The sequence below is a fragment of the Apostichopus japonicus genome, chromosome 3 (assembly GCF_037975245.1).
Source record: "Apostichopus japonicus isolate 1M-3 chromosome 3, ASM3797524v1, whole genome shotgun sequence".
NCBI lineage: Eukaryota > Metazoa > Echinodermata > Holothuroidea > Aspidochirotida > Stichopodidae > Apostichopus > Apostichopus japonicus.
The window spans coordinates 5,408,747-5,428,790 of NC_092563.1; the positions used below are offsets into that span (position 1 = coordinate 5,408,747).

The 20,044-nt window shown below is 39.2% G+C and overlaps 2 protein-coding genes across 2 annotated transcripts; both read right to left on the bottom strand.

Moving 5' to 3' along the window:
- Positions 1-1,048: 1,048 nt before the first annotated feature.
- Positions 1,049-11,586, bottom strand: LOC139961227 (protein arginine N-methyltransferase 5-like). Its single transcript, XM_071960293.1, has 13 exons — positions 11,160-11,586; positions 9,328-9,446; positions 8,301-8,518; positions 7,626-7,794; positions 6,510-6,673; positions 5,775-5,936; positions 5,312-5,448; positions 4,742-4,864; positions 3,977-4,152; positions 3,407-3,516; positions 2,906-3,113; positions 2,603-2,667; positions 1,049-2,194 (listed from the first exon to the last, which is right to left on the bottom strand). Exons 1-13 carry the CDS (start codon positions 11,243-11,245, stop codon positions 2,042-2,044), a joined length of 1,890 nt encoding a protein of 629 aa, XP_071816394.1. The 5' UTR covers positions 11,246-11,586; the 3' UTR covers positions 1,049-2,041.
- A 1,411-nt stretch (positions 11,587-12,997) lies between these two features.
- Positions 12,998-17,062, bottom strand: LOC139961233 (cytochrome c oxidase subunit 4 isoform 1, mitochondrial-like). The gene is made up of 4 exons (XM_071960307.1): positions 16,903-17,062; positions 16,002-16,216; positions 15,112-15,243; positions 12,998-13,222 (listed from the first exon to the last, which is right to left on the bottom strand). Exons 2-4 carry the CDS (start codon positions 16,210-16,212, stop codon positions 13,086-13,088), a joined length of 480 nt encoding a protein of 159 aa, XP_071816408.1. The 5' UTR covers positions 16,213-16,216; positions 16,903-17,062; the 3' UTR covers positions 12,998-13,085.
- Positions 17,063-20,044: the final 2,982 nt, after the last annotated feature.

The following is a 20,044-nucleotide window of genomic DNA, read 5'->3' on the forward strand; positions in this document are numbered from 1 at the left end:
CAGGGTTTCCCTAACACTTTATCCGCAAACGAACCCCCTGTGGATGTCAGAGTTGTCCACGAACCCCCAACTTTTCGACGCGATCTGAGTCATTATTATACTATAAATACGCATAACAGTGCTTCGTAAAAATCAAGTTCATAGTGTAATATTGTAATGATAAAAACAAGAGATGAACAAATAATTATTTAAAAACTACAGCTCTTTATCTTCACGACGTACTGTCATGCGTACACCAACTTCACCAAAGTCATGCGGCCTGTGTCTGTTTCATAATTCAGTTATTTATCACATGCACGGTACGGTACTACTGTGGCAACACATGCGTATGGAACGCGAAAAGAGTTTGTCGATAGGCACGACTTTTGTACATTACCAAATTATATGATATATCAGATTTTAGTTAAACAAAAAGTACTCTAGTTTTGACTTTCAGAATCGTCTCACGACCCCCCTGGGATGGACTCACGCACCCCCTGGGGGTTCATGCACCCCAGTTTGGGAACCCCTGCCTTATACGTTGAATCCTACACATTATTATATCCAGGTATATATTTATAAAAGTGTACCAATTTCTCAATTTTTGTTAAATTGGACAGTGTTATAACCTGTAGGGGAGGGACGGGAGGGAAAAAGAAGGGGGATGGGAAGGACATGATGGGGTATTGGTAGGGGGAGAGAAGGTACGAGGGAGGCAGAAACTTGACTAACACCTTTCTCAACATTTGAACATAGCTTTACCTTTCAATGAATCAGTTACAATAAATTACTTCAGCCAGAACTGGTTACTCTAAGCAACAAAACATCAGTTTCTATTATTGTTACCAACTTACCATACCCAATGTAGAGTTTTATTAATGGAGCACAACAAAAAACAATACAAAAACTAAAATCGAATAGAATGGAATGATGTTGAAAAGCTACAATACAAAACTGGTTGTAATACTATCAAAAAATAACTGACATTAATCAAATTTATCTTCTTTTAGGACTTTTAAGGTTACAAAGAGTGGAAGCACCTTTAACAAAAACAAAGAAGAAAAAAACATTTCACTTGTGGTTATTTATTCAAGGTGAAACATTTGCATAAATGTTAAACAGTCCTTGGCATCACAGTTTGCTGTTATTAATACTAATGTTACAAAGCATCCGGGTGGCAAAACTAGATCACAATTGAGCAAATCATCATTAAATTCATCCCTAGTTAATGGTTACCTTTGAGTGGTATCTCCGTAGCAACCGTACTTTAACAGTTCCTTGCTGTATGCCAGTAACAACATGCAAAAATGCTACCAGTTTCAAAAGCAGAATATTCTGTAAGAATTCTTTAACAGTTTCTTCTGCACACTGTAATTCCATCACAAGTTTCTTTGACACACAGAAATGAAAACAAGAAGAAAAAAAGAAGTTTGTTTCGCCATTACGACGGGATTCAAAGGATGGTTCACATCTCTATTATCTGCCAGTAAGTTTCTGGATTTATTAGAAGAACTAACACCATGAAACACATTGAAATCTTTTTATTTCACCTTTACTATAGCTAACCCATACATCACTTTTCACAACTTCACATTATTCTAAACAACGATTTACCCTCTTCAGCCAGAAATAAGTCAAGTTTGATCGCTTGCGATCAGGCCGTCAAGAAACTTCAAATTGTTTCCTTGTGTTCTTCCTGATCCTCATTAAAACTAAGCTCATTAACAGTTAATCATGCACTTCTATAAATATAGTCAAAACATTGTAAAAAGATTCTACAAATACTTTTATGAAGAATAAGAAGAGTTGCACACGGAGAGAGGTTATAGACAGCTGTTGACTGTACGGGTCGCGACGCTTCCACTTAAAAAACAAGAAAATAAGCTGCCCGCGATGCGGTTTCCTTTTCAAGAGGTTGCGGCTTGTCAGATATGTAAACAGCGCGAGGCACAAATATAGAATCAAACATGTAGCCCATACATTTATACCGCTTCGGGTCCACACAAAATAAAGGTATGCCCGACACGTGATCATAATCCTTTAATGGACTCTCGACAGTTCCTCACAGTCCGATGGTATATGATCGGCCGTTGATGTTTTGGAGGGGGGTGGCCACAGGTTCTGTTAGACACCACTCGTACCAGATGTTACGTGGGGTGCAGTTGCGCCAAAAGTGGACCACTATCCTGGTCCCCGATTGTAAATGAACTGGTTCCTGGTGGAAACAAAAACAAAAATGTTCAGGGAAAGAGCCATGTTCACTTCCGCTCCAAAATATCTCCATCTTCAAGAGCTCTTTAGACAAGGAGTAGGACGTGACGATAAAAACCAACTTCTCTGTCCTGTGCTACTCTCCATCAATGAACAAAGAGGCTGGTGGAGTACATGGGCAAAGGAGACAAGATACTACACCATGAGGAGGGAGAGGGAAGTGGTAGGGTAGGGTAGAATACAAAGCAAAAAGACTATACAAACAGAATCAACTAGCAGTTTAGTCTTTCCTGACATATTAACACTTTGTACTTAACAGTCTATGACTAACTCTCTTTTGACTTATTTCTCATCATGGGGTTAAAAAAAAACAATTTTAATTTCAGTCATTTAATCTTTGGCATTTACTTACCTTAAGGGGAAAGAATAATGGAAACCAGCTGAACATCCCTTCTGAGTATGTTCTCGGTTCTGTGCCTGTGGATGATGATAGACAATGAAAGGCAATTATCACACCAAACATATCCCCAAAGTAACAAAGTCATGCAATCACAAAAATTGTTAGATTCAGATCACAGAACTAGCCTTTCTGATAGAGAAAGTCTACCGAATTTAGTAAAATAATCATGAGTTTTCCAACTTCTACTAGAAAATTCGTCAAAAATGTGTTCTTTATTCAGAACCTTTAATACAGCTTGGGCGATGTATTACTCACTGAGCATGATGTCCCCGTACAACACTGTGTCAAAGTACCCAGCGAACCCGTGCAGCTCCGACTCCATCTCGACTTCGAATGCGAGGCTCTTGTAGCGAGAGTTGTCTGTGGGAGGCGGGTTCGGATGCTCAAAGGTGAATACTGGTTTCGATTCGGCAAGTATGGTGACGTTGTGGAGACGGACCACGTAGGGTGTTTCAAAGTGAGCCTAGATAAGGGGATGTTAAAAAAAAGGGGGTAAAAATAATCTAACACAACAGACACGACAGATTTAGCTACTCGTTAAGTTTTGTAAAATTTCTCTCAAACTTCAAATAACTGGTTTTGAAGCTTCGTGTGCATGACACTAGTAACAATATATTCTGAGCTCAAGTCACTTAAAATATTCTCTCACAAATAGGACACTGCATTGAGAGGACTTCTATCCATTCTTTGTGAACGGTAGAACATGATATCCCATATTTCTCTGTGGGATGAGGGTGGAGTAGTTACGTTACTTACTTCGGGGTTCTTATCTCTTTCCTTACATAGTCTGACTTCATTGTACAGTTTATGTGACATCAGAGGGCTAAGGTGTGAAGTGTACTTGCACGGTATACTGATGCAGTCATCTGGAAAACAAAATAAACACTGTAGACTATAACTCAAATATGATAGGTTAGGAATACCGATCCTAGGGCTGATGAAGTCAGTCGTGGCTATGGAGAAAATAACGGGTACACAGCTGAGAGATATTACTAGTCCACATTGGACATTTATCTCAACAAAAGTTGGTCTAAGGTCCTTCAAATTGACCAACATCTGGACCATCCAAACACCAAATTTCAACTACACTCACATCTCTGGTAGAAGTAACATTTCTAGCTACATTTCAGTATATCTCAACGGTAGTTTGTTACCAAGTTACTTCAAAGAAATGACTCTAAAAACCTCCCAATGATAAAAAAATTTGATCTGCAATCAGAGAATAACTCTTGAAAACGTTAGGCAGAATTTACAGCCATAGCATTCACAATGGCCGCTCAACAACAGCTTGTATCTGTCCATTTAGAAACCGATCACGCTATTTACCTTTCAGGAATTTTTGCGCTCCGTCTAAACATTCCGGCGAGAGTTCGTTATCCCCGAATGACCCGAGCAGTTCGCTGACGATGATGTCTGCCTTCTCGGGCGCTTCCCATTCTCTCATGTCCGTCTTGACCACTGTGACCTTGTCCCCCCATTTATCTTCTTTCAGCGAGTATAACCTGACAGAGTAAAATACAGAGACGATTCCAAAACGCGAGGGACTGTCTTCACAATCAGTACCGCACTGATAAAGAGCAGTTGGATATCATTTCAAAACAATCATTTGTCACCTACAAGAGCAGGTTACAATTAAGCGCGTTCGACTAGAGGCTATCCTACCAATATAAAGGTACAGTACAAGTCATTCACCAAGACATCAAAGTATACGCTTAATAATATAAAAGTAAATTCATCAAAGTTGTCTTGTTTTCTTTGCAATAAATAAATTAATATAATTTTAAGTCATTGATACCTTGGATTCTAATATTCCCCCTGCTATGAGCATGGAGTTTAGATACTACACAAAGTTGAAACCATTTACACAACCATTTTAAACCCCATCAAGTTTCTAATCACATCCCAATCGGTTTGCAATCAAAAAATTGGAGCATTACTCAAAGCAGCTTTATTTTGAAAAGTCTTTTCATACTTTTGAAGCAAAATGTGATGCAGATCGTGAATCGTCAATTTACCAATTTCTCTTTGTCCCCCCAAGATCTGATACTGACGATGAATGTGTGAGAATTTATATATCAATTGAGGACTTACGTAACCACGGCGTTAGGATTTTTCTCGACTGCGTAGACCACGATCTCTCTCTCCGCCTGTTCGGCTGCTTTCAATGATGCTGTGACTAATGGACCTCTACCAGCTCCAAGGACCATGACTACACTGCAGAAAGAAAAAACATCAAACAGAAATAAAGTGCTGATAATGTCATATATGAAGGCTCAAAGCAGATATGTCAACATGCAAACAACTTCACCTATCATGGTCTACCCCGGTAAAGATCGAACTGTTATTGGCTCTGAGTGTGAGGGGCCCCATCAAGGAAGGAGCACCCTGCCGGTGGTCCCGGGGGCGCCACCAGCCAGATTTTTTTTAAAGATTTTTATATATTCTTGTTCTCTTGATAGCAATTTCAAGCACAAAAATGCATGAAGAGGAAAGAGGAATTATTTGGAGATTTCTTTACTCAACAAATTACTGCGTGGCGAAATACTCCACTTGCATACACCCTTTAAAGGTTATATGGCGTTGTTAAGCAGAACGTCAGAAAACTTTAAAAACGAGACAGCCTTCGGTGAGATGGGACAAAAAAGGAAGATGTGTACTCACGTTGTCCGGGAGTCTTTCTCCGTCTCGGGTACCCTATCCAGCAGAGCCTTGTAAACTGCTTCTTGATATTGTGTGTACTTGACAGGATCTTTCTCAAATATCTCGTACGTCTGCGATTCTAAGTTGTCAGAGAGAGGCTGAAATACAGATTGAACATAGCATCACACTTTCTTACAAGATGTATGCAGCAAACTTGTGTTTCGGTCAACGACAAAATGGTACCTGTGAAATGTCACATGTCAGCGGGCCACGCAAAGTTTTAACTAAAAAGTAGTCGAGTCGAGTGGTTACAGATGCCAAGTCATCGACTTGCATTGAAAGGTAAGGGTACAGATAGCCTTGTACCCCTCCTCCAACCCCCAACCACCTCCCCCCTCCCCAATCCCCACAAAGAAAAGAAGACTAGTCTACCCTGCCAGTAAAATTTACAGAAACTTGCTGTAAATATGATTCGAAAGCTTACTTGTAGTGGACATTGCAGGTAGTCTTCGTACCCTTTGGCGAAGGCATCGACGCCACTCAGTGGAGGTTGTGATTGGTAGAGGTGGTCTAGGTACTGCTGGTATGCCTTGATGCCTTTATCTGGGTGATGGTTGGTTCCAGCAATCATCATTTGTACATCCAACTCGAGGAAACGGAGAAAGCAGGTAAAGAGACAAAACAAAACAAACAAAACATCTCAAATTCCCTAAGTTGCTCTTACCGCATACATTTCTTCGAATCTTTTTCAAACGTTTGGGTAAATTTCTTTCTTTACATCCATCCCTTCCCCCTTCACCAATCAATGAATTTTACTAAAACAGTTTTCGAAGTTTTCTTCTTGAGACTGACATCAGCATAACAGTTTGTTTTCTTCAGCCACCAAAATTGTTACACCGCGAGCACAGTGCGTATAACAAAAGTGAGAGTTGTCTAGAATTTAAACATACGCTGTAAACAAGTTTGCTTTTAGCTCACCGTTCACAACATATATTGATGTACTCATGTTTATGCATCACAAAGGGTCTTTTCTAGCCAGCCTTCCATTTTTCTCTCCACCCATACACTCTACTTCCTCATGAATTCCAATCTCCCCCCCTCCCCCCGCCCCCACCCACTCCACCAACTACAGTATGGGCTACATCACTGTTACCACAGCTGTCTCTAATAATCCAACCGATGATAACAGCGATGTGTGGTCCACCGACCATGGACTTACTTTAAATAACTTCATCACAAGAGATTGGTGGGCCTTTGAGAGAACTGGGAAACCTTTCTTGTTGGTGAGGAATACGTTGGTATTTAAGATTGCACATTTAACTGGTTCTCCGACCCACCTGTCAATGACATCGCTGGAGGGAAGATCTGCAGGTATTTCTAGGGCTGTATAAAATAATGATTTAATAAACTTAATTACTGAATAAAGGCACTGACCGACGACATCATTGTCAACATCAGTCACAATACGGAAAAATTTTTGACACCTAGTTCGTTTGGCAAGAAATCATAACCGAAAAATGAATAATAATAATAACTTAGTCACGACAGGTAAGAAATACTTTTAAGATAACAAACTGATTTAAATCTTCTATTGGGTAGAATGCTTTAATTACATTTTATATAGAGCATGTGGAAAGCTCATGACTACTATTGATATGTGAATATAGAAAGTGAAAACTGTCTCATCAATGTATACATGTACCGTAATTAATTGAAGCCCGATGATAACCTGCTTCAATCAGTTTCTCAGCCAGGACTAACATTTAAATGAGTAAAATGGTGAAGTAGACACTAGGCTGTAAATGTGAAAATCATTGTAATTTAGGATGCACTGTAGGCGCAAAAACTAATCTTGATAAAGTCGAAGCCAGTAAATAATTTAGGTTTTAATAAAAGATCCTTTAAACATCAGCTGGTTATCAATTACAGTTGCTGGACTTCTCAGTCTACCCAAAGACCCCTTAGGTCAGCTCCTTAGATACAACACAAAAATGTTCTTAAGACTTTTGAAGTTTAATGCATCATAAATTTGTCAGGGACAAAAACCTGTTGGATATTATAATTCCTGGATTTTCTCTCACTGGTTGGTTCAGTTATTACAATTAAAGAAAACAATGGATTAATATTAACATTTAGGCCCGTATATGAGCAGGGGGGCCAACACCATCATCAATTAAGCCTTTGAGGAAACTTTCCAGGGATTCGACCAATCTTTTAACTTAGGTAAAAATCTTAAAACCCAGAACAGGTCGGTCAGATATCCAACCTAGGATTCTGATTGCTGAGAGGAATGTGAGTACTGGTCGTAAACAAGACCAAATGAAACATTTCTCACCAATGCCAAGCCTCTTGTTATGGTTACACACTGTCCTCAGGGTACTCCACCACCTCCAAGAGTCCGATTCTGACTGGTCCCCATCGCTACCATCCAGCTTCTGTTTCACCTCATTCTCCACCAATCCCTCCGCACAAGTCTCGGCCACCATGGGAACGTGAATCCAGACCTTGAGACAGATTTCAAGAAAATTTATTATGTTCTTCACGAAAAAAAATATACACAGAGGCATTGCAAATCACCTTGGCTTCCAGAACAGCTTGATGCAGTTTGACAGACTTTGACAGAACTAGCTGTTGATAAGATCACTTCATGGGATGATGGTAAAAAATTGCCAGAAGGACTTGGTTGCAATATATAACATAAAATTTACCAAAACCAATTCGTCAGAAATAATGGAAATATGGAATGAGAGACAGGATCGAGAAAAATATTTTTCATCTTGAAAGCCTGGAAATTAGTATGACAAAGGGTGGACAACTGATGATGTGCATGTTAACTGAAGGAGGCGAGGGGTGGGGGGGGGGGGGGTTAAGGGCAAATGAAAAATTTCAAGAAAAAAGAAATGACCTTTTATGACAATGTCAATGATCTAATCGGGCTGATTTTGGATATATGGCTTATTTTGAACCATGCATATATTGATCTGACATGTTTTTCAGGAGCTCTACATACCTGGTGATTGCTGTGACCTTGTAAGTGACTGAGAAGACACCTGCTTAGATTTACACACTCTGGACCGTTTAGAGGAACCATGAGCGCTGGCAAGCTCAGATGAGCTCCATATAATAGTTCCTCCATCAACGCTCCTTCAGAGTTTTTGCGGACCACCTCGTCCGGGGAATCCACCTGGATCCATGAGGATAGTTTTCCTACCACTAGAGAGCTCCAGTCTTTTGAAATTTGAAAAATAAAATATCTGAGCCTGACCAGGGAGAAATAAAAGCTACGTAGTACTAGTAGAAATGCATGAAATGCAGGAACCTAGACATGCAATACATACAGTAATGCCTTCAAATTTGCATTGTCACCTATACTAGGAAGGATTAATTACAACCAAAGCAGAACAAATGTGACCTTATATGGCAGTATGCCTTCATTAATGCATTGATACGGTTGAGCCAAGATGGCAGTATCTGTTGCAAAGCAAAACTTTATAGTCAGAGTTCTGGAGCCTGAAGCACATTTAAATGATCAGAACAACACAGTATTTCAAGAACTTCGCTTTTCACAGATCTACTACAGTATGTACATTAAGCAATAATAATAACAATATAGCAGATTTTAATCGTTCAATTAACAGAACTGGAAAAACACTAGACTACAAACATGGCTCAAAGACGGGACAAAAATGGTTCCTTGTTTTCTATCGTAATTGTAAGTGGAATCTAGCCCTGCTATTTCTTTCAAACCTTGTCAAAGCAAAGAATGTGGTTGCCATGGTCAAACTGACGACACACTATGTTTTAAGAACAAGCTCAAATTAAATTAAACTAAAAGCATCACCCTAAATTGTTACCGAAGACATCATCGTCAGTTAAGTAATTAATTTATCAATGTTTTACAATGATACACATGATGTTTAAATGAAAATACTTTTTCATACTTTCCTTAGCTTGTTTTTCAAACTAATCATTATAGGTTTCTTCCAATATACCTTAATTTTAGCCTAACTCTTCATGTAGATAAACAGAATATTTACCTTGACTGGACAAGATCAAATCTGGTCTTGTAAAAGCTCCTTGGCGGTCCCTGGCTTTGCCTTCAATGTATTCTCTCTTGAACCGTGGATGCACAATTGGCATTGCAATAAAGTCAAAGCTGGACAAGGAAAACAATTGAAATATAGCAAATTAAAATTTTAATTACAACAAGAAGTTTATTAACTGTGCCTTATAAATATGATATTAATCTTGACTCCACAAGACATGGTTAAATTGTACAGTTCTTGTTACAGCTCTATATGTTGCATTGAATTTGATATACATACACGTGCCAATCACAACTATTAAATTTAATGCACTAATGAATTTGTACTTAAACACATCAAAATCATACTAGGAACACTCAAAGTATGCAAAACAATCAAAACTTTGCAAAGTATGAAACATAACACAACTTTTTTGTTCGAATTAATATCTGTTCTGAATCATTAGGAATGCATGAAAACTTATAGGTCACTTTTTAGGCAGCAATGAATTTAATATTCTCAACTATTTTATATGTGAATAAAACCATGTTGATTGATCAGAATTACATTAAGTTAATAATGTAATGCAAAACTCACTACTGTAATACAAAATGACATTGATCTCATATTTTAATTTAATCTTAAATCTTTCATATCACTGATCAGCATCACCAATGGCAAATCAACGGAACGTACACCTGGAAATTACTTACATTTACAAGGAAAGGTAAACACATGTATACACAACTTACAACAGTACTTAACAACTCCCCCTTTCCCCTCTTGTACTCTCCTCCACACCTTCCTTGCAATAGTACTACTAGAATACTGGGTAAACTTGAAAATTTATACTTTGAAGCCAAATATATTTGAAAACTCAGTATATTACACAATTAAGTTATTCTTTAAAGGCATTGAAGACTCGGCCCAAACCGTGTGCCGCTCTCTGAAAAAGTTAACTTTCCATTGCTTGCAAGTGAAGTTTTCTGCTTGTCGCTACAAAATGCAGACAGTAATAAAACGTGATACCTTGTTTTCTTGAGCTGGACCTGAGATGTCCATCACTGTATCGTTTGTACACAGTCTGTGCTGTGGGTATTGACCGCAGCCCTATGTACTGACTGTACACTAGTGTCTAATTAAAGGTAGCAAGCTGTGTGCGTATTTTCTGGGATCGATGGTGGTGTCTAACACTTCTGTTACACCTCATTCGAAACTAGGTCAGATTACCGGCATTAGACGTTTCTTTTTGCGCAAGTCTTCATGCCCTTTAACTTTAGAATCCCATGGTTTAGGAACTTACTATAAGAAAATCCTATGTTGTGCTAATAATGTTATATTAGGTTATGCTATATTATACTATCAAATGATATATTCATAAAATCATGTTACATGTATGACCCCCCCCCCTCCCTACAGCTGCCACTTAATATGATGAGCTTCTACATCGTTACCATATTAATAATATGAGTGTGGCATGCATTTCAATGTTTCATATTTACATAGCAGATAGGCTAATTAATTATAGTATAACAAGGGTGTTGGCTAACTTAGTACATCTTTCATGCCTTGCTACCATGCTAGATTCAACTGAAGGATCCTTTTATTCCTTTTAATTTATGGGGTTGTAAGGATGAGCTGATGCTCGCAAATAAAGGTAGACTAGCCTAGCTAGTTCGTTATCCACAGTACGCACTTGTACATATAACAATAAACAACATGAAAACTTGTGGGCCTACCCACGTGTGACAACAGTTCGCTGTCACACAATACTGACAAATTGACATGTAGGCTAGGCCTATTCTCTAGTACAACGGGGAGAAGGATGCACGAGGAGAGCTTACCCGGAATAAGATGCCATCTGAAGAGAATTTGATATATCAGGGACACAGATGAGGTCCCTTCCACATGAAACATGTTGATTTGCCATTATCGGACAATATTAACGGTAAAACCGTACCGTGTCACCACAGAGAACGTTCGACTATAGTCTAGTCAATCGAAGCCGGTATCACCGATGACTGTATATAACTGTAATGTATTGCCTTGTGACGTACAGTTCTCGCGATGAAGACATTTCAAGAAAAAAGACAGAAATGATTGCCAATGTCAGTGTTTTCTCCCAGGAAAAATCCGACATCTATCCTCCAAAATGAAAAATACGGAAAATTCCCAAATTTCTTTCCGTCAGAATGGTGGCCATATAATAATAACTTGATATGAATTCGATTTTGGATATCCAGGTACCTGTACTTGCATGTTACAGGGGCATACACATACAGGGGCGGGTAAAGAGATTTGTTCACTTCACCCCCTAGCGCAAATGAAGTTTGTCTCCAATCGGAACCGTTTTACACCCACCCGTACCCATAAACGAAAGAAATATACCAAAACAGTGAAATCAGAGCCCAATCACAAAACAAGTGACCGTTTTCCAGGTGCCATGTCTAGTTCTATCACTGTATGCTAGTCAACTTTACAGTGTACTTTTGATTTTATAGGAAGTATGGAAAATGCAGTAGGGTATCAATGGCCATGCCCCCCCCACCCATCACCTCTCATCTTCAGTCGAGGAAGTGATGCGGTCAGGGTTTGTTATGCAGTCCAGGGAACATGAATCAGTCATTAGAACATGATTCAGTCAGGAGATTTTTAAACATTCAGCCAGGGAAGAATTCAACGACCCAAATACCACTTCCATAAAGGTTTGGCGCATATAACCGTCAGGGCAATTTAAAAATATTTCCACACCCCCTTTTTAAAAGTCTTGTGCGTGAGGGAGAGGATAGGGTTTGGCGAGAGGTGTAATTTATAACGGCGATAAATAGTCATCTAATCATATTTGAGCATAGTTTGCCTTATGGTTTTAATAATAAACAATTTTTGTTTCACCTTTTGATATTTTGCTTGTCCGGGGAACCTGGTGACATATTTATCCCCTGGGCTTAGTGTGGCTCTATACTTTTGCAGTTTCTACCCTGTGGTATAAATAAGCCCACACATGTCTCCAACCATAGAACCAGCAAACTGGCATCTCCAAGCTTCCTTTTTGTTACCAAAAAGTTACCCATGATTGAGTCTGAGTGTGCCAGAAAACTAGATGTTTAATACTTCACACCATGACTTTTGAATGTGACCAATCTAACATATTGCTGCCAAGGTTTTGCAACTTGTTGAGATATTAATTAACCAATTCATCACTTGAAAACTGCAAACATTTTTACGGCACCTCAATGTTTTCCAGAATTTTTATTTTTACGAGTTTTGTCATTGGTGTAGTGAACCATTGTCTGTTGTAGTGAAGGTACCACAAAGCTGACCCAAACCACCCAACTGCATTATCACAGATATGTTTTGGTAGAATCTATATACTGTAAGGAATCCACCTCTCTCTTCAACCAACAGGTAGCATCAAGAATGAAAAACAGATAAGCATTTTTTTCTTTCAATACAAGCATTTATATTTCATACTTTCAAAGAAATCACACAGTTGGTCAAAAAAGTACATTTGATATTAGAATAAAACTTTGTTGCACGTTTCCAACCCGTTACAGTACGTGCAAATGAATATCAGTCCAGCTTTCTCTTCCCACTTTTTGGTATTTTTAATAATATTTGCAGAAATTCCAATATCCTAATACTGGAAAGATACCTTAAACTTCAAAGACCAAAGTAAAAACACACATTGATCTTGTGGGGCAACATTCTGTAACTGCTTGTACCTATATCATTTCAAATGTGAAGAACGACTTAAAACGGTCGTGAGATGCTTATTTCTTCCAGTCATTCTTTTGGTAGTCCCACTCTGAAGCCAGTCCTGTGACAGGGTTGTTCCTGATTTTTATATTGTACTTCAACTGTGCTTCTTGCCATTCTGACGTCATTGAAGGTGGTAAAGGAGGGGAAACTGTAAGGATGTAAAATAGCAAATAATGTAACAACATATGCATGTCATATCAATACCACCAGTAGAAAAACATTTATGCACACTGATCTCAAACCTTCAAATCTTCAATAAATCCTTTAAACTGGATTTCTAAATTTGTAATGTCATATTAACAAATAAATGATTACATTGTATGACACCCCCCTCCCTCCCCCTCCCCCTCTCTCGTACACACCAGACATTCATACACAGCTCTGCTGTAATCCAACCAATGAGAATCTAAATTAGCAGCTGGCAAATAAGAAACACTAATACTGTTACCAAAGCTTGAGTATAACAGCAGTACTGCTTTGGCAAGGCATCTTATTGAACATAGATGAAGACAGCGCTCTATGAAATTCTGATAATTTTAGCCATATTTGAAGTGTAGTTACTAGTTCTGCGACATTTGAATGTACATATGTATCGTCAGCCACCGGTACAAACTAGTTCAGATGGACTGATATATCAATAGTGATTTTTTTTGTTCCCATACTGAATGACATAGCTTTGGTATCATCTTAGATATGCTTGACAGATAAATAGTTATCACATTTGGACAAACTGAACTCTAACAAGCAAATTAACTGCCTTCATCCACGGTATTGTCTTTATATTGACACATTAAATCATGGAACTAAACACTCCTCAATGCCTGTGAACACTTAAGAGAGGAAAACCTCTAGGAATATAACTTTGAAAACTTTTAGTACTCAAATTGTTTAAGAATGTCAACAATTGGGGCCAGTAATGATGACCTTTACAATTTAGTTGATGGATATGTCTACCATGAAGAGGTGATGTCAACAAACTCTGCTGCATATAAATATACCACCTATTAGGATGCAAAGACTACATTCAGGATTCTCACAGATGTGAGTTTGTCTGGTGTGGCTTTTCACTCCTTCAAAACAATCAAGGCTAAATGACAAGAATATCTGAGAGGACCACATGAGATATTGTCCACCTTAGTAATGTGTTTTAAAAGTTTATTCATGAAAGGAATTCTCCAAGCTACCCACTTGGGCACACCATTGAAACAGCTTATACAAATGGCCCTCTTAATGTGGCACATGTTGGGTATTAGCACTGGGCTTCTTAATCTAGTAATTGGTTCATTTCCATGTCAATTCACCCAATGAAAAATACACCACCATCTCAGAATTTCTTCAAAGTGTATGTCCACTACAGAGGTCAAATTCCGATATTTAGAGAAACCAGGCATACGGATCAAAAGTTTTCGACCACCGAATATTGCGGAAAAATCGTGAAAATGGGTCTGGACCAGAAAGTTTAAAGACACATAACTTGAAATGTAAAGGTCAAATGTAGATGGGAAAGAGGATTAATAATCCACTGATATCATATAAAGGCTACATTAATAAATGATTGACCTTTGTACCTTTAATTTTGACCTTGTAAATGACTTTGTGGAACCATTTTAGTTTAGTTTGAATTTTGGCCTTATTTGTAGACAATAATTGCATATATACCAAGTTTGAAGAAATTTCTGAGATGGTGGTGTATTTATCTTCCCTTTTTTTGGGGGTGATTTGACATGAAATGTCCCAATAACTGAAGGTCAAGAATACAGATTTTGACTGAGAAATTCCACTCACTCATCACACAGCTTCCTTTGGACTAGAATTCATCATAAGACAACACAGCTTTTCTGACAATTTCATTTTTCTCTTGTTGTTATTAATACTTGCTATTAGAAAATCACTCTATGTACGCTCAAAAGACCATAGACGGTAAACCCCAGAAACTTGATCACTAGACTATTGAGGGGGGGGGGGGGGGGCAGGATCATAGGTTTCTGTTCAGTATGAATACTTATGGAGAGACAAGGTTTTAAATGCTGTACTCACTGAATTGCTTCTGGAAACCGTATATGAGAAAAGCAAAGGCGAGACCTAAGCACGTGCCACCAATAATGTATTTCCATTCGCCTGTTGAGGTATTCATTTCTGCAAATGATTTGTTGAAACTCAGACGATACACTATGGCCAGAAAGGAAAGAAAGACAAAGTTAAAATGAGAACAAGCAAAAGTTCATATTTCATGATTAGGCAGGAGGCAGTGCGGGATGACCCGAAATTGTGGGTCATCTGGAGTACTGTGTTGACACACTACCAGGTTTGTCAAGTTAGGTAGATAGAAAAGTGGTAGATTTGAGAGGTGTCATGTATCATGTATGAGAAGTATGAACTTAATATCATAGGCTATGACTCAAGCTTTGTTAAAAATAAATTGATAGAATCTTTGATACTTTGATAGAATCGTTGATACATAACATCTTTGAATCTTTGATAGAATCTTTGATACATAACATATGTATCAACTTCTGTTTTTCATGCAGTTTTACAACTGGAGGATCATTTGCATACAGAACTATTCATCATTTACAATTTTGCATATTACGTTAATGAGTGAGTCCTTCTAATGTTTTTAATCTCATAAAGTATGTCTCATACGGGAGTCACTGTTTTGATTCAAATCAGAATACTGCAGTAATTTTCTCACAGCCTGCAGAAAACAATCTTTTAATTACCTGTGAACACTATTCACTTTTGACAGAGATGTCTTAGTGTTAAAGGTTGACTATATATTTGTATTCACTGATAAACACTGTTCATATTTGACAGTATGTCGGAGTCTAAAATACTACTTGGGTAACATGACGACCATGAACATGACATGACGACAAACAGCCTCTGGGTGTTCGATGTGTTGGTGATTAGTCAAAATAATAACTTACAAGCTTTCTTTTCCTCAGCAGACAAGGATGACCAATCTCCTCTCTCCTTTTCCCTAAGAGCTTTGGATTCATCTGTAAGTGAGGCATCCTCCACGTAGCGTACAGGTGGGGCCGGATAATCCAGGCGGTCAACATAGGCCGCTGACATCTCTCTGCGGGCTAAGGTACCCACCACCCGACGACTGGACAATCTTAAAAGGTTTGCAGCCATTGTTCTGTAGAGATCAAAGACACAGAAAGATACTGAGAAGATAGGCTCATAGTCATACCAATCCATGCCTTTCAAAAGTTAAAATGGACAACTTAGCTCAGTCAGGCCCAGTGAAAGGTTAAAATCTCAAAAAATTAATGTTTCCTTGTTCTAATTACTACTCGCCTTAGTAAAGCTACACACGAAACTAGGGAATAGGCTCCACAGTGAACAGTTAATAGATTCGGGCCATAGGCCAAGAACAAATTAATGGTTCAACTTCCTACGAATCCTTGGCCTATACCCTAAGTCAATTGAGGCCTGACTGTTTACTGTTAGGTCTATGCTGTGTCGAGAAACTTAATGTTAGGGTCCTCACGATGGCATCTCCTTACTTTATCATTCCTGTTTGTCCCGCTATTGTTTCAATCTTGTCTAACGTACGTTAATTACAAAGTTGCGAATGTTCTTACTCGTAATTTCGAGCAATGGGTGTACCATGTGGCCTAACCATTTGTAAGCAGGGACTTCGCATGATAGGCAAAATCTTACTGTACAGAAAAAGATGTGTTAGCCTACGTGACCGAAGTAACATGAAGATCAAATATAGATATGCCGTTATTTTGAAAAAAATACAGTGCAAACAGCAATAATCAAATGGGCTTAAGTATCCAAAAATACAGACATGCCAAATTATAGATTAAATGTTACCGTGAATATAGACAGAGACCAAGATTTCTACACTGGAAACGCCGTGGTCTTCTGATCGACTTGTACGGAATTTTAGCTTCACCGACGGGAACTTTTTCGAGCGGATGACCAAATTAATATCGGCCCAAAATGCTAGATCGGAGTGCAATTTCTGTGTTCGAGACCAAGGGAATTTCGACGACATGAAACGAGGTAGCCTCAAGTTGTCCTTGTTGGTGACAGATTAGCAGTGAAAGTCATGGTCAGGGGCGTATCCAGGATATTCTAACCCGGGGGCGCGAATTACTATCTAAGCGGAGCGCCACCATCGGTTGGCGCGCAGCGTACAAGAAAATTTCTGGTTTTGATACCCCCCAGATCACCGGAAATGGCACTTCTCGGGCTTGAAATGACCAACCAGATGCACACTTTTGCCTGAGAACCAAGAATTTGCCAATAGTTTTTTTTTTTCATCCATAACCTTTTTGAAGATTGTCACCAGTCACACATCATGTTCGACCTCAACGCATCTCTTTTAGATCATTGCTTTTTGTACGTGATTCTACGTAGCGGCCCACAATACCCGTAAGACCCACTTTTCAAGGTTTTAAGCCCATTATTTGTTCAGAATTTTAAAATTCACTATTCTCGTGAATAAATTCACTTCAAAACATACCCATAATATTGCACAAAATTTCATCTTAATATATGGACAACCAATATAGAAAAAAACCTCCTTCAACCCCTAACAGACCGGTCAAAATTGCACGAGTAGAGGGTAGTATGATGAAGAATGGTGGTCAGGGAATTTTCGAAAATTCAGACACAGTTAATTTATTGGTGTACAAATATTAAAACTTCGTATAACGGCTACTATAAAACTTCGTTGAAGGAAATGAAAAAATACCAGATATTTCCGAAACCGAGCACTACACACATCTACAGTTTGGAGGCTGTTCATCCCGGAACGCCATTTTCATGCTAACTGATATGATGTGATATCTGCTCTTTGCTTTAAAAATTCGAATAATTGAAATGATACTGAAATAAATAACAATTTATCTGTTCATTGTGCAATGCTCCACCGGTGGCGTAACGATGAGCCTGGGGGGGGGGCTCCTGGCCCGAAGGGGCCCCTATCAGGAGGTCCAAGCAAGGGCGTCCGAAGAAATGTTTACAAAGGGGGGGGGGGAGATCAGTAGGTCATATAGGTGTGACATACCACTTGATACTATCTAAGTGGAGCGCCACCATCGGTTGGCGCGGAGCGTACGACGATTTTTTTGCCAAAAAATACTCCTAGATCGTCGGAAAAGACACTTCCCGTTCAAGTTGCATGTACACATCGGTTATTTTGAGATCTCAATGTCATAGGATTTGACTTTCAATAATTTCAGTAATGTATTATGGGTCCGTATGCAATGAACATAACTAGAGAACTGTTGGTTGGGGGAAATCATTGAAATGTCAAATGCTTAACTTTTTCTTTTTTTAATGTTTGATTTTCCAGAGGGGTGGGCAAGTGCCCCCCCCCCCCTGCTGTATGGAATATAATGGAGACTACTGTACAAATACAGTAATCAAACCTAAGCATAGGCCTAATTTCGGCTGAAACTTTGTCTCCATCTAAGCCTAATTTCCTGCCTTCTTTTTTCAAATGAACGCAGTTTCAAGTCTGTTGGGTGTTGGGTTATTGTTTTAGAATTTTTCAAAAAATCATATGTTCCGATGTTGTACTCAGTACAACATTTGCTAGATTGGGTTTTAAGTTATATACTTTGTTTTCATTATAATAATAAATAACACAACTAGCTCGATACAGACATTAATACCCAATGAGCACATGATCATGATGTCCGTATTCCGTATCACGTGAAAATATGTATATTGTCTTGTTCAGTCTTGCATGAAATTTTTTCCCCAGTAAACGGGCCTTCCCTGTCCAAAGAGGTACCCTTTTTCTGTGCATCAGTATAGCGGGGCCCTCTTTTGGTCGGGGCCACCGGCTCCGCACGGTCCGAGCCCATAGGAGTTACGCTACTTTGCCCCACATTATTTTCATTTCGAAAGACGCACTGTTTTAAGTTCATTACACACGCTTCGATTCTCTATCTGCCTTCAGTTTAGGGAAGATCTTGGGATTTTCATCCCTAGATTTCGCTAGATATTGCTAGATATCCATACCGTACAGTGCGCTTGAGATTTCTTGGATTTTTCGGGGCCTGATCTTGGGAAATTGCAAAGTCGGGAGTGGTCACATGCACTCTATGTTGGTCAGTGGACGACCTCTAGACGTCACTAATACACAAACCGATCACTTGTTATCGATGAAGTGGTGTGTTGCCGGATTTTGTCAAGGTCTTGGTACTACGGGCTAAGGTCATTCATCGGGAAGCGATTAGAGGGGTGGGGCGTAGGGTTGTGGGCGCGCGTTTTTATGCAGATGGAAACAATCTCAAGAAGTGATGGGTGCGTCCGCCCCCCCCCCCCCCCGCCCATGATACGCCCTTGGATCCACTACATGATATTCACAGGAGATGTGTTCAATTCTCCAATCGCATACGGAATTTATTTTTGATTCATTGTAAGAGTTACGGTACTACTGGTTTGGGGTAACAATTAGCATTCAGGTCGGAGTGTATAATATTTTATCTCTGGATGGCAGTGTTGCATCGAAGGACATAGGTCTAGTGCAGTTGGCATATAGATCCTGGTCTAACACCGAAATGTTCCCTGACGACTCGGTCGAGTTGGAGACCAGCCACATAGCACAATTGTTTAAGGCGTCCATACACACACGCGCGCGTTATGATAGACCATATATAGTATATGTACATTAGTGAGAAAGGAAAAATGGGAACGTCAAAATGGAGTTCTCGGTGTTAGGGGTAGGGTGAGGCGCACGCCCCTTCCGAAATCCTCGATCCGTCACTGGCTACCCTGTGTATATTATAGGGATCAGCGTTGTAATTATGACTGTTCCACTTTCTCTTCCCGGTGTCTTGGCGTTTATCTTCTACTCCCTCCTTTTCTACCTTTTCTCTCTTTCTTTTCCCTTCCTTCCTCCATCCTCTTTTTTCCCCTTTTTTCTTCTCTTTTTTTCTCTCCTCTTTTTCTTACCCGGGGGGGGGCGCGCGCCCCCAACATCCCCTCCTGGATACAC

Bases quoted from the DNA above. Each gene is read 5' to 3' on its own strand.
- LOC139961233 (XM_071960307.1), bottom strand. From the start codon at position 16,212: ATGGCTGCAAACCTTTTAAGATTGTCCAGTCGTCGGGTGGTGGGTACC. The intron at 15,244-16,001 runs GTAAGTTATTAT...TTCTGGCCATAG, and splicing joins TGCTGAGGAAAAGAAAGCTT to TGTATCGTCTGAGTTTCAAC. The intron at 13,223-15,111 runs GTGAGTACAGCA...ACATCCTTACAG, and splicing joins CGGTTTCCAGAAGCAATTCA to TTTCCCCTCCTTTACCACCT.
- LOC139961227 (XM_071960293.1), bottom strand. From the start codon at position 11,245: ATGGCAAATCAACATGTTTCATGTGGAAGGGACCTCATCTGTGTCCCT. The intron at 4,153-4,741 runs GTAAGTCCTCAA...TTACTCTGTCAG, and splicing joins AATCCTAACGCCGTGGTTAC to GTTATACTCGCTGAAAGAAG. The intron at 2,195-2,602 runs GTAAGTAAATGC...TGTTTCCACCAG, and splicing joins CATTATTCTTTCCCCTTAAG to GAACCAGTTCATTTACAATC.